Below are 13,690 nucleotides of genomic sequence, written 5' to 3'. Positions count from 1 at the left end.
ACGCCAATAAAACAACAGTACCTGAAAGTGAAAATTATAACATAATGCTTGCCTGTAAATTGCAAATGGCCATGTACATGTAAATTTGATTTCGATGCATGCCCATGCGTTCAGTGTGCTCGGATAATCAATACTTAAAATCAAATTATCATAGATGTCCCTATTAATAAATAGATCAATCAATACGGAACTCAGGGCTTCGCACAGTCATACGAAACCATGACAGAATTATGTTCAAACTCAAATGAATCGTCGATACATCACTTAATTTTGCCAAGTTAATAAAATATCAATACAAATTAAATTCCGTTCGGAATTTAAACCACGACCAGTTATTTTATAGCATATGTACTATTTTCCGTTCAAATCACCATGTTAATTGAGAGGTCATGAATGTGTAACGATAATCAAAATCGTACCAAAACTAACAAAAAATTGTCTCTGACTAATGTATTATCGCCATAGTAAACTATTTTGTTGCCATTTAACAAATACTATTCATGTGATTTTGTTGTTGCATTGGTCCATGCATTGTTTGTATGGTTACGTTAATTGTTATCACTTTAACCAGCTCGGTTGCTCTTACGAAAGTGTACGTTTGAATTGTTGTAGATTTAGCATGTCAAGGTAACCGTAATTGTTGACATGGAGAACTACACTGCTTAATTGGTAACCTTGTATTGTTTCCCGGACGTTTCATTGGTGTAATCGCTATATGTTTTGTTTCAATGGGTTACAATGTCATCAAAATTACGTAATGCACGATTGTTCAGTAAAAGAAAATTGAGACAATAACAAAGTTTAAAATGATATCGTATACATTTTTGCGATAAAAGTATTCGAAGTGACTGCAGTTCACGGGTAACCACCAATCATCATCATCAGTAGCAGCAGCAGCATCAATCACTTGACCGGTTTGGCCGTCGGGGAGTAATGAGGGACGACGATACAGAAATCCGCATCCAGTCAGGTCTTTTGTGTGATTCAATAATACTGCATTTTAAATTCAAGTTATTTGCCACTGTACTTTTAGATTGCACGCTGTCTTGATTCCTTTGAGTAAAGATTGTCGAAAAACAGTTACTGAGGTATCTCATATATATGACTACGTTTAAAGCAGTCGAACGAAAGTATGCGCCATTCCTACGCATAGAGGTGTGCATATCATACCATTTACGTGAAAAGTGGAAAAGGATTGTTTCGAGTGAGATCATTATATGGGTTGTGTTCTGAGAAAACTGGGCTTAATGCATCTGCTTAAAGTGTCATCCCAGATTTGCCTGTGCAGCCAGCACAGGCTAATCATGGACAACACTTTCCGCTATAATGGTATTTTTCTTTTGAAAGAAGTCCCTTTCAACCAAAAATCTAGTTTAAGCGGAAAGTGTCGTCCCTGATTAGCCTGTGCGAACTGCACAGGCTAATCTCGGACGACACTTTACGCACATGCATTAAGGCCAGTTTTTTCAGAACGCGACTCATATTATAACCTGCATACTTTACTAATAATATGCATGATATAACCGCATCTAGTACAGAACACTCTTATGTGTGTCATTGTCTGAAATTGATAATTATGCCATTAATGTGATATGACACGTAATGCAATTGTGCATAATTAGTGTATGTTGCTTCAAGTTGACCGTTAAAGGGACCTTTTAACAGATTTTGGCGTGTATTGAAGTTCGTAATTAAATGGTTTATACTGGGTAAATTTATACATTGGATCTAAAACGCTCCAAGAAAAAAAGAATAAATTTAAGAAAGATAAAAGTAATTTGCAACTGGGCTCGAACCAATGACCCCTGGAGTAGATGTCTAACGCCGAGGCCACTCGGCCTTCCGTGCTAATTCAATGAGTGAGGTATTTTATACTTTATATAAGCAATCTTCGTAGTGTCGCAAAATATAACGACAACAACAGTACACTAACAATAATTTCAATACAAACTACAACGAAAATTTGCGAATCTGAAACAATTATTTTTTATTTTCCCAATTTACCAAAACGTTCCTTCACGCCTGACATTGAGTCTGGACGTGTAAATTCAAGCGTGTTTTAAGGCTATAGATTATACAAATGTATATCCATGGATTGGGTAGATGATACATTACGAAAACATAATGTAAAATTGTCGTCTGATACGATGCCTACACGTTAGGAGGTATAGGGAAGCTTCGGTAATTTACTTAAAGAGAAAATACAGGGCCTAGCATATTGTTCATCAAAATTACCACCAGTCTACGACTAAGACTGTTCAATATCATTGATAAGTATAAGTCTCATCATAAACTCTAAGCCAATGTGAATGCTAAACCTATTCATTGTTTGAATAGTTAAATGTTAATTATTTACTTTTAGCATTATGATTGTCTGAGCGATTGAATCTGAACATATTTTATGTTCAATGTTTAGACACTAATTTAGGCTTACGTGACTTTCAAACACAAAACCAGAAGTTAGAAATAACAAAGTCAACTTTTAATGAAATAATTAAACAATGCACTATAATAGTGAAACGATAAAACTGTATGAATTCGTGGATGAATACCGGTAAACCGAGCAAAGAGCGTTCGCCCACCAAGCTAGGTTTGCATAATAAATCCGCATTTTGAGTGTCACGCGAACAGCGTAATATATAACTTCCACATTATATACATAACCGAAATAAGTGTCTGACGCACAATTCTAAGATTTTAACTACGGTGGAATTAAAAACCACTTAATATCTAGTCACATGATCTCTTTTGTAGCAGCCAATCAGATTTTTTTCTGTAAGATCGGGAATTCCCTCTATTTTCAACCATTTTCAAACACTTACATGTCTGTGTGTTCTTGACGAAAGCTTTAAGATGTTTCAGTATATTTAAAATTTTAAATGAAGGCAAACGAACAGTAAATGTATAATCTCCTGGATGTATAGGCAGTTTCGTATGCATGACATCGGAAGGAGAGGACATTCCTGTAAGGGAGTTATGATAACAACAAAACGATTTGGCTATCGTTCAAGATTTACGTTTGTTGTTTGTATGGTCTACTAAAAAACATATACATCAGCATCAAAGTAACTTATATTATAAACCAAAGAACATTTTGAAATATTTGTTAACTGATGTACCACAGATTACACAGCTGGAATATATGTCACTGTTTCCTTTTAACTAGTTATTGATCAGTTCAAAGTAAATCAGCACTTAATCATATCTTATTATATAATATTTATTATAAAATAATGTTCATGAGAGCACATATACATTAGATGTCCACACTTCTAAGACGAACAGTCCAAGAAGTCAACATGAAGGAGTGAGACGGAGCAAAAAGGAGCTGGTTGCATATTTTCAATAATGTGCTCTCGGTCTTTCCCTAGTTGATCTCGCTCGGAGAAACCGTAACAGCTCATAGTTCCTTGATCGACCGGAATGATCTCTATCAGCCTATTTAAGCAATTCATGTCATGTACAATACGATACAATCTTCGAAGAAGTTTAGTTGATAAGCACCACATTTTTATTATATTTCATTAAATATATTTATTTTCTTTATATCCTTTATAACTTAAACGTGACAATGATTTTAGCACCATAGTGCTCATATAAAACCGGATTTAATGCGTTATGTGCGAGCCGCACAGGCTAATCAGGGACGCCACTTTACTTTCCGTGTAAACTAGATTTGCAGAGGCATTTGTTAGATGAATTATTCCATAAAAACGGAAAGTGTCGCCCGTGATTAGCTTGTGTGGATTGCAAAGTGATGACACTTTGCGCAGACTGTTTCAATAAAGTTTTCAGAAGGACTCGAGTGTATTTTTTTAAACAAAAATATCCGGTCTTAACTTAAAACCTGTCTTAATCGCGGTATTATATTTGAGCCGCGTTCTGAGAAAACTGGGCGTAATGCATGTGCGTAAAGTGTCGTCCCAGATGAGCCTGTGCAGTCCGCACAGGCTAATCAAAAACGACACTTTTCGCCTACACAAGATTTTTGGTAAAAAGATACTTCCTTTCAACGAAAAATAACATAATAGCGGAAGGTTTTGTCCCTGATAAGCCTGTGCGGACTGCACAGGCTTATCTGGGACGGCACTTTACGAACAAGCATTAAGTCCAGTAGTTTTCTCAGAACAGGACTCATATTATATATACAGTGAGCATGCCCTGTAACCGTCAAACTGAGTTACTATGTGGTAATCTTGAGATGTCAAGGCATTTCTATACTGCATGTTAAACAGGCTCAAAGACATATTTCTGTAGCCTTATGGATTCCAAAATCTTCACCATATAATGATTATACGTTATGTATGGTATTCGTGACATCAATCTGTTATTCATGTGGAAGCTAGCCAAACAAACACATCCGATAGTTTGCATTTTATTAAACATCATTTTTTAACAAAAATAGAAACATTTTAATTCATGCAATAATATTACAAACACATAGATTCATTTCGTGTTCATTCTATACAATGGAAAACTTTGATTAAATTTCCATATTAAACACGAAGTAATAGTCATTTAAGATTAACTATTTTCGATAGAGAAGAAACGTTATATATACATAAATATTGCACGCCCCAGATCAGGCCTATTCTATTAATTAAGCAATAATTGGTAGGCACTATAACAGAAAAACAGATGTTAATGTTGCACGAAATCTGCAACATTTCATACTTGAGATGTTTTACCCTAGTGTTCGCAAATGGCGATTAATATATTTTACAGACATACTGACACACCGGTAGTTTTTTTCCGGAATCCAAATTGATATATTATGAACACACCTATTAATTTTATATTATGAAAAATATTTTCCGTCATATTAGATACGCTGTGAATAAGGTTGTTAACATAATGATAATTTAAACAGGTATTTAAATAAAAAGTCTCCCAAGAATAAACAAACATTTCAGTCCATATCTTTTGATAAGAGAATTTAATTATAACCCTACAAACAATTTACGGTTTATCCGCATGTATTCGAATCATGTCATAGAGTTAGATACAATTTAAGATTGTATGAATCATACCTGTCACTTACACAATAGTTGATTATGATAAAAACTGCACCGAAGGTACCCAATAAATGTCATTTTATGTTTGACCTCTACGTGCATCTATGAACTAACTAATTAATTAAATTACTCAATACTTCTGTTTTATGTCTGTTAATAGCCTGGCATTGTTTTAGAGTTGTTGGTAAACAACTTACACAACGGTCCTAAAACCTCATTGTTTGAATGATCATTGTTTCATTTTTCTTTTCAAAACGCTGATATCACCTGCATATATACAAGGCGGGCAATATTGATAGACGTTACAGATATAATACATTGGATTGTCGACCAAACCGCACTGATAAAATTTGATAAAAATATAAAAAGGACAGTTTTTATATTTGAGACACTCAACAATACTTTGATATCCATGAAATTCTAGATGACCAAAATGAACAAAGCCTATTATTAAAGACAAAAATACAATGTGCAGTAAACGTCCTAAGACGAAAACAATTTAGACCTTAGAAAACATTTGTATTAATACAAGATATGGTTCAATCATAAAATGGGCGCTTAATAAAGAAGAACTTACTATGAAATACATGGTGATGGGACCCATACATTAGCAAATATTCAATGAGATTCAATCAATGTGTGTAGAGAAATGCAAACATGCTTGATTGTCGTTTCACTCTTAAGTAACAGATGTATGTGCGTTCACTTTAAGTAATTAAAACAGTCTTTTATGCAGAACAGTTCGAATGTATTTGACATATTGAAATCATTTTCTATCCAAATTAAATCAGACTTATGTGAGAACAGATCTAGTTTACAGTATATATTAACACAATTTTTATTGTATCATACATTTAATACTATGTCAATTTGAACAGATGATATTATAACACTGGCCAAACACTATTTGTCTCTAAAAAAGACATGCATGTCAGCTACCAAGCATATTTAGCAAGCACTCAAGTTTGATCCAGAAGTTTTTCAGGCACATACATATGTATACTGGTAATAGGGTCAGATCTTTCTGTACACAGCACTAACAATATTTTCCGAACCATTGTCTTCGCTTGCAGCAGTCCACGCATATCTCACGTATAATCACTTTCAGGTCCCGATTTGCATAATTACAAATGCAAAATGCGTTTATTAGTATGCACAGTGACAAGTAAGAGCATGCGAGAATCAAAGGCCGACAACTTAGTGACACGTAAGGCCATGCGAGAATCAAAGGCCGACAACTTCACTTTTTCGATGCCCTCGGCCTTTACCATTACAATACTTGTTAGTAGTAGTTTTATACTGGATGTTTATCGCCCTGTCTGGGCATTGTCTATAGACCTGAGATCAAGTCTCCGGATCACAACAGCCATTCGCCAAAGAGGTGGCACTCGGAAATGACGTCATCCACATGACGTAATCTCGCGCCGATGTTCTATTTCCAGCCGTGAGAATTAATGCCAAATTTGTACACTAATCTTCGACCGTCCACCCTGTCGAGGATACCTCGTTTATAGTAATACCTGCAAAATGTATTGGACATAATATTAGAATTGTTGCCAATAATACTTGAAATATTTTCAATACCTACGTAAACATATCTAACCACAACCTTTAATTTCATGCAGTTAGTAAACTAAGCAATAATAGAATGTCCCGAACAAAATAAACCTGTCACGAAATATTGCTGAGATGTTTTTGAACTTAGATTCATTGTATTTATCTTATGTAAAATATGTGTTGATCTTTTGATATACCGTATTTATATGACAGGTATTGAAGTATTAAAACAATATGTGTGATTGTCATTGTTATTAAGGTGACATATTTACTGAACAATCATTTCATACACAAGAAAGTCAGAATATGATAATTAAACTGGTCTAGTATCTGTTCAGATGCACAAAATAATAAAGGAAGAGAAACTATGATTACATCTATAAAATATCAATTTTATTTGTTAATTCATTTTACATTAAAGACAGTCAGAATAAGATAATTAAATTAGTATTTCTCCGTTCATATATAGGGAATATAAAGGGAAGAGAAACGGTGATTATATCTATAAAATATCGCTTTGAAGTAAAAGAATAGGGTTAAGCACACAGAAGGATTGCGTCTATTAGCATGAAGGAATATCTGCTGAGGAAAGATCGATTGGACCATCTACAAGGAAAAGTAACATTTAAAGGTTATAAACATAGCAGGTAGATTAACACAGGATCAAGGTAGAAGATAAGTTCTCACATTAAAAGCTTGGTAAGCCATTTTGACTGATACAGTGCATACAGTTTGTCGCTTGCTAAAAATGCGCTGTAGTAAAATATTAATACAAATGGTGTTACAAAACTTATAAAAAAACACACGCCTGTATCAGCCAGAAATGCGGGTTAGTTATTATATTCGCAAGCAATACACACAAAGTGCAGTGTATATTAACCTAAAGCCTCCAAAATCCAAGTTGTTTATTCCGCCCAACCAATTGCTTTCGATCCAAACCGAAAGCACAATTTCTTTGGAAATTTGCCGGTTTTTCGGCACTTCTGCAAAGTAGCCGGCCGTTCGACAAAACCTGGTAGAGGTATAAATAAGTTTATATTTTACTGCAATAATGTATATCTAATTTTATTACTATTAACAGCGAATATTCGTATTTATCCTTATACTTAAGGAATTTGCAAATACATATAACAAAATAATAATAAGCATGCATACGCCTCAATCGAACCCATGCAGACCAATTTGGAATATAAATACAAATTGAATAACTTTGTAACAAAACAGCAAACGATTTCACCAAACAGTACATGCAGGCACAAATATCTTAACACTAAACATAATGTTTCACACAATTCACAATATACCACAAAGTCAGTTACACTTTGAGCTTCGATAATAGAGAAAAGATCACCATGAACCATTAATTGTGCCTTATATATACAGCTATTACGCTTAACGGTGCTAATGATATTTCAAAAGTGAGACTATTTAATAAATGGCACAATTATGAAAATGATATGTCAAAGTCTTTTCTCTATCAAACTAAGGGCAACGTTTGTCTACAAGGCGTTCTGCAACCTACCTCATGGCCCTACTCAGTTTCTCGTACGTCATTCCAGGGTTGTTCTTTTTCCTGCCCCACATTTGCGCCACAGCCTCGCTTTGGACAAACCGGAAGACACCGGTTTCCTTCTCCTCCCATCTTAGCAGGTGAGGATTGTACTTGGAGTCCTTTAACAAATCTCTGATGAATTCCCACAGGTGGTTGCCCTTAGAAACTGAAATGAAAGAAATCAGTTACATCAACAAACGGTTAAATCAACATTTGCTTGGCAATTCCTCTTTACAATCATAACCTAATACATGCAGACAGGTAATAATTGCATAATTGAAAGTAAAGACATACTTAGTTACCGACTTGTATTTGTATATGATTCCGTATGCAGCAAAAGTGAGGTGACTCGACAACCATAGTTAAAAAAAACAGCATTACTGTTGTCGCATATAATGTTTAAATTGCATGTTAAATATAAATAAATAAAAGTACAACAGTAAACGAGAAAAAGAAGCAAAACAAGGAATGGAAGAAATTCCAAACCCCTCGTGTCCCAGTTGCGATTAAAATAATATGACCATGGGTGGATGAGCAGGCGCGCACTACTACGTTCTTCTATTACCGTAACGAGAAGTTTTGACATATCACCAGATGCTTAAATGAAACTTATATGTCGATGACAAGGTGTTTTTATCTCGGTCTAACAAAATGAAATTTAACAAATCAAGGAGCTTTTTTGCAGATTTTAAAATGTAAGACAACTAAAAGCGTCTAGCTAAATTGAGTATACAGATACATGCAGGGTTACACGAGGAGCTTACTTTGGCCAGGTTTCCGGCCGCGATTTTGAGGCTTCGTCGGCTCACCAGATTTCTGCTTCCGCTTTTGCACGGCCTTCCTCTTTGGTGACGTCACTTTTTTCATGTCATCGGAAACGAGCAGCGACGACATTTCGTCGTCTGTGAAGATTTCCGAGCCGCAAGAGCCGTTGCGCTCGCCCGGGTATTGAGATTGTCTGCAAGTGTCCATGTTGGAGTCGGAGCACTCGCTCATGGTTTCATAGTCTGTAAAGGTAATATATATGTATTGGTTTCAGCGCAAAAAAATGAATATAATAACGCAAATCACCACACGCCATTTTTACAAGTGCACTGCAAAGCACAATACTACAGACGACATGCAAACTAACCACAAGTATACGTTTTAGACCTCACACCGTTTAGCATACATTGTTTTCCTATGATAATCCATGCGCGAGAGGAAGAAGCAACTTTGCTGGAAGTTCAAGAACTGTAACCAGTTTAATTACCAGAGCACGAGCTTGCGTAACCGCTACTGCTAGAATCGGTTTCTGGAAGCGGGTTGGAATCGATTATGTTCTGGATTTCGCCGGTCATGTAAGGGTCAATCGGGTACCACATTTGTCCCATCAGGACTTGTAATTCGTCGCCTTTCATTACAATGTTATCGATACCAAGATCGGTTTCTGCAAAACATACAGGATCTCTTTTAGGGCTGATACGGAAGGTTAGTACTGAGCAGACTCCTTGATCCCCATATGTGCAGAATAACAACGTAAAGCTAGTCGACAGCGACGTTTTTAGCAGAAAAAGAAGTATTTATTCGATTAAACGTTTCAGCGGTGTTAATGAAGCAAGACAGGTGTAAGAAAAAACATAGTGTGGATGAGCGATGATCAGAGAAGAATTGATGGTTTCAGAATGGAGGAGAAGGATGTGGAAGAAGCCAGTGTGGAATAAGCGCAACGGATAGCAAAACATTAGGTTAACAAATCTTGGAATTCTTCCGTGTAAGTTAGCATGCAACACAATTACAATATCCAATATCCAATACTTTTCCATCACATAAATCTGCACATATTTGTTCAAAAAATGATAAACTACTTCTTTGAACTTGTGTGTTTAAAACGGCTCATATTTTCTTAAAAGTCAGATCTGCTCGTCTGTAAAAAAATTATTTTGTAAACGAAAGCTAACAGTAAACAACTATAAAGCATCCGGACAATTTAATCACATGCAGGGTATGAAAACGGAACCAACCTAAACAGATTTAATATCACCATCACAGGTGCTAATGTGTGTAAAGCGATCCTTTCCAGATGTTAAGCACATGCGCATCACAGTATTATATGGCATGCAAACCACGTCCCACAACGGTGTATATCTTATAAAATCCATCGTAATTTTACAATACAGACCCGCACCACAAATGTAAAAAGCATTGTGTTTAATATTAAAATAGACTTTAAATAGCTTATTTTGATACAGTAACTTAATAATAAAACATGTTCGGATTGAAAGCAAAGATAAACAAATCTTACTTTGAAGTGTTAAAGAAATTCAACTCGTGAAATAAGACAAGAGAACTGCACACACTTAGAACATATAAATGCTCTTCAGAACAAATGCTTAGCAAAACAATTAAATCAAATCAGTTAACGTATGTCCTGAATGAAACAAGAGCTCTTAACCCATTTATGCCTTGCGTCTAGAAAAAAGGCTATGGCAAAAAGCGTAGACCCAGATGACATGCAACATGATGCGGCGTCTCATCAGGTGTCTGCGCTGTTTGCTTAAAGGAATTTATGTAAGACATATTTTAAATATATAAATCAATATACTAGACATCCCTAATTTTGGAAATAAATTGATCCAATTTATAAAGATGGGAGAGTACACTAGGCAAAAATGGGTTAAATTGTAAAATCCACCCAAGAAGGCTATGATTGCCACGCAGTGCGTACGTACTTTGTTCCATGTAGTCGCAGTTGGCAACAAGAAACTCTTGCTTGATATCGGGTTTCACAGCAGTGCTCTGCTGGCACGTGTTGGACTCCGTGAGATTCCGAGGGACTAATGAAAAAGGCTGTAAAACAACAACAACAACATTAGCTGAGTACGAATACGATTGAGGATTAGATATAGAATATGATTATTATTTGGTAAGTGCGATTGCGTCCCATTATGCAAAATTCAGCCTCATGGTACGTGGTGTAAAATGGGAGCACATCGAAAGGAAATTCATATTTCATTGATTTCAAAGTCTTATCTCACTTTAACACTCAGGTATACCATATTAATATGGAATAAAACTCCATCGGCCTTTCATAAAAGAGAACAAAGCAGAGAACGTATTTTTAAATTGAATTGAAACGAGCAATGGATTAGGCCATTGGTTAACTAAAGTAAGCGCACACGAGCTTATAAATGTCTACACATTTTAATAAATGCAACGAAGAATCTCCTTTTTTAAAGTTCAAGTTTTCAATCCGATGTTAACCCATTTATGCCTAGCGTCTAGAAAAACGGCTTTGACAAACAGCGTAGACCCAGATGAGACGCCGCATAATGTTCAAAATATAGAAATAAACATACTAGACATCCCTAATTTTGGAAATAAATTGATCCAATTTAGAAGGATGGGAGAGTCCACTATGCATAAATGGGTTAAAAAGACAGACGTTTGAACGTAACGGCGTGACATATAATCACTGTCATGATATAAGAGGAGAGTTAATAAATTACGCTGATTACAGGCCCTGTGTCAACACCATCATTAATTTTGATTGTTTCGTTGTTCCTAAAGATGTCTGAGGACCAAGATATACCGCACATTCCAAACTTAGCCACGAGATGCTATAGACAAGACAATTATCTTTTTGTAATATTAGTGCACATAATGTTTAAGCGAAAACCACAAAGGGTTGAACCAGTTATTTATGAACTTGCGAGTTTCTTAATACTCGGATAATAAAATCTACCCATAGACTTTAATATACTGTAACGGACATGCTTGAAATATTTATACAACCTATTTCTGTTTATTGGATCTAGACAAACGGTTAAAAAGTTCTTTTTTGAAACGGTTACATTACATTCTGTTGCGAATGTATGTTGTTATCTTATTAGTTTTAGTTCATTCGCTTTTGTGAAAGCGGTTGATTTAGGGCTTAAATTTAAAGCAGTGACATGACTACAGCTTAGTTTAGAGATTACGGGGAACGAATGACTAGTTTTTAAAAGAATGTTATAATCAATAATACAACTCACCATCTTTGTGAAGTTCGTGGAACATCTCGTAGAAAAACTGTCCATTAACAGGGTCAGCCTGCTTAAAGTCATCCAAGGTCATTCGGCACAGCTCGGGACCGCTAATGTTTTGGAACCCCTCGCCTCTTATCGTGGCCGGGTCTACCTTGATTTCGGTTGCGACGAAGAATATCCAGTCAAGGATCTCGTTCTGGGACCAGTGTTCCGGGTGTTTGTGGGTCCAGCTGAGGAGCGTATCGGGGTCAGACTCTGAAGGTCAAAAGTTAAAAGGTCAAAGATATTATATTATATGGAAAAAGAGGACTTATTGTACATACCTAAATAACATTCGATTACGATCACTGATAAAAAAAACATGATAATTTTACTTAACAAGTTGCGTAAGAGCGGATTTTGTATTTGCTATCCTTTATTAATGTTAATGCTTATTTAAACGTCGTGGATGCAACGAAATACATCTGTTTGCCAGTGTCAGTCCATGTATAATAGTCGTAAAAACAATGTGCGATAAACTGTGTTCGAGAAAAATTAAACAGTCACACGGGGTTTGGATAGATCTACCTTAGTACTCATTTGCATTTTAAACCAGTCAGTGTCGCGTACAACAATCAAGGCTTTAAATTATCGGTAAGTCAGTCATGCATATAAACGTCTCAGTCAATAACTGATCATTTGAGAGGTTGAAAACAACCTGATTTACTAAACGTGTTATTAAAGATACTTTGAATAAGGAAACGTGTTTTCATATAAAAGAAAGCGATCTTAAACTAAACCTCTTTTGCATTGGTCGGAAAGACCATACACGTCACTTGCGCACTAATAATAGTCCTTGTAACGTAACTATAGTTACCTGTCTTCATATTTGTGAACGCAGACGTCTTACTGGCGGAGATATCCAGATAAGTTGGACTGTCCGCGCGCTCGCTAGTCATACTCGTGCGCATGTTCTTTTCGTCTTCGTACATAAAAACGTCCTGGTGTTCGATTGAGCACGGAGAAAACTCGTTCTCTGGCATCTGGTGATGTAAGATAACAGTCGTCGTTCATTTTGAGCCATTGTTTCCGACAAACACGCTTAATTAGGCAGCAATTTTTCTGTATAGCATTTTTTTCCGTTAAAGTAAAGTTAGTTGTGCGCAACAAAAACTATCTTTAATGTTAAAGCAAAAAAACGCATGTTTATCTTATATTATTATACAAAAGCTATAGTTTTACAAGCAACGTCATACAGTGTAACAAGCAACGTCATATTTATTAGCAAGAATATCGAGATAAAGTGCTTTCACAATATGACTTCAAAACACCATAATAACGTCATCATGCAAACTTTAACAACATACTTACTGCTTGAAACGGCCTAGATTCCATGTCCATCATCTAATAGAAAGAAACAGAATAATATATGTTGAATAAATCTTCGTCTTTAAGAATTGGTTTCAAATATACTGTTTCCACAAAAACCTTCACTTACACGGGCTGGGATACTGTTGGGTTAAAACGGACATTGGGAGTTTGCTCAAATTTCTAAAATTGCAAATCGTAATTACATCACA

At 35.6% G+C, this 13,690-nt stretch overlaps 1 protein-coding gene across 1 annotated transcript; it reads right to left on the bottom strand.

Moving 5' to 3' along the window:
- Positions 1–4,362: 4,362 nt before the first annotated feature.
- Positions 4,363–13,153, bottom strand: LOC127865142 (ETS-related transcription factor Elf-3-like). Its single transcript, XM_052405032.1, has 9 exons — positions 12,988–13,153; positions 12,227–12,386; positions 12,138–12,174; positions 10,836–10,953; positions 9,377–9,553; positions 8,889–9,131; positions 8,095–8,290; positions 7,453–7,584; positions 4,363–6,535 (listed from the first exon to the last, which is right to left on the bottom strand). Exons 1-9 carry the CDS (start codon positions 13,151–13,153, stop codon positions 6,448–6,450), a joined length of 1,317 nt encoding a protein of 438 aa, XP_052260992.1. The 3' UTR covers positions 4,363–6,447.
- Between the last annotated feature and the right edge of the window lie 537 nt (positions 13,154–13,690).

Source organism: Dreissena polymorpha, chromosome 1 (genome assembly GCF_020536995.1).
Source record: "Dreissena polymorpha isolate Duluth1 chromosome 1, UMN_Dpol_1.0, whole genome shotgun sequence".
Taxonomy (NCBI): Eukaryota; Metazoa; Mollusca; class Bivalvia; order Myida; family Dreissenidae; genus Dreissena; species Dreissena polymorpha.
The sequence above is the reverse complement of the archived record's forward strand: the minus strand, read 5'-3'. Positions and strand labels throughout refer to the sequence as shown.

What these genes read in the sequence shown, in the direction of transcription:
- LOC127865142 (XM_052405032.1), bottom strand. Translation starts at nt 13,153, where the DNA reads ATGCCAGAGAACGAGTTTTCTCCGTGCTCAATCGAACACCAGGACGTT. An exon ending in CCACGAACTTCACAAAGATG is followed by an intron (nt 10,954 to 12,137) that starts GTGAGTTGTATT and finishes GTTGTTTTACAG; the next exon opens with CCTTTTTCATTAGTCCCTCG. An exon ending in CTGCGACTACATGGAACAAA is followed by an intron (nt 9,554 to 10,835) that starts GTACGTACGCAC and finishes TATGTTTTGCAG; the next exon opens with AAACCGATCTTGGTATCGAT.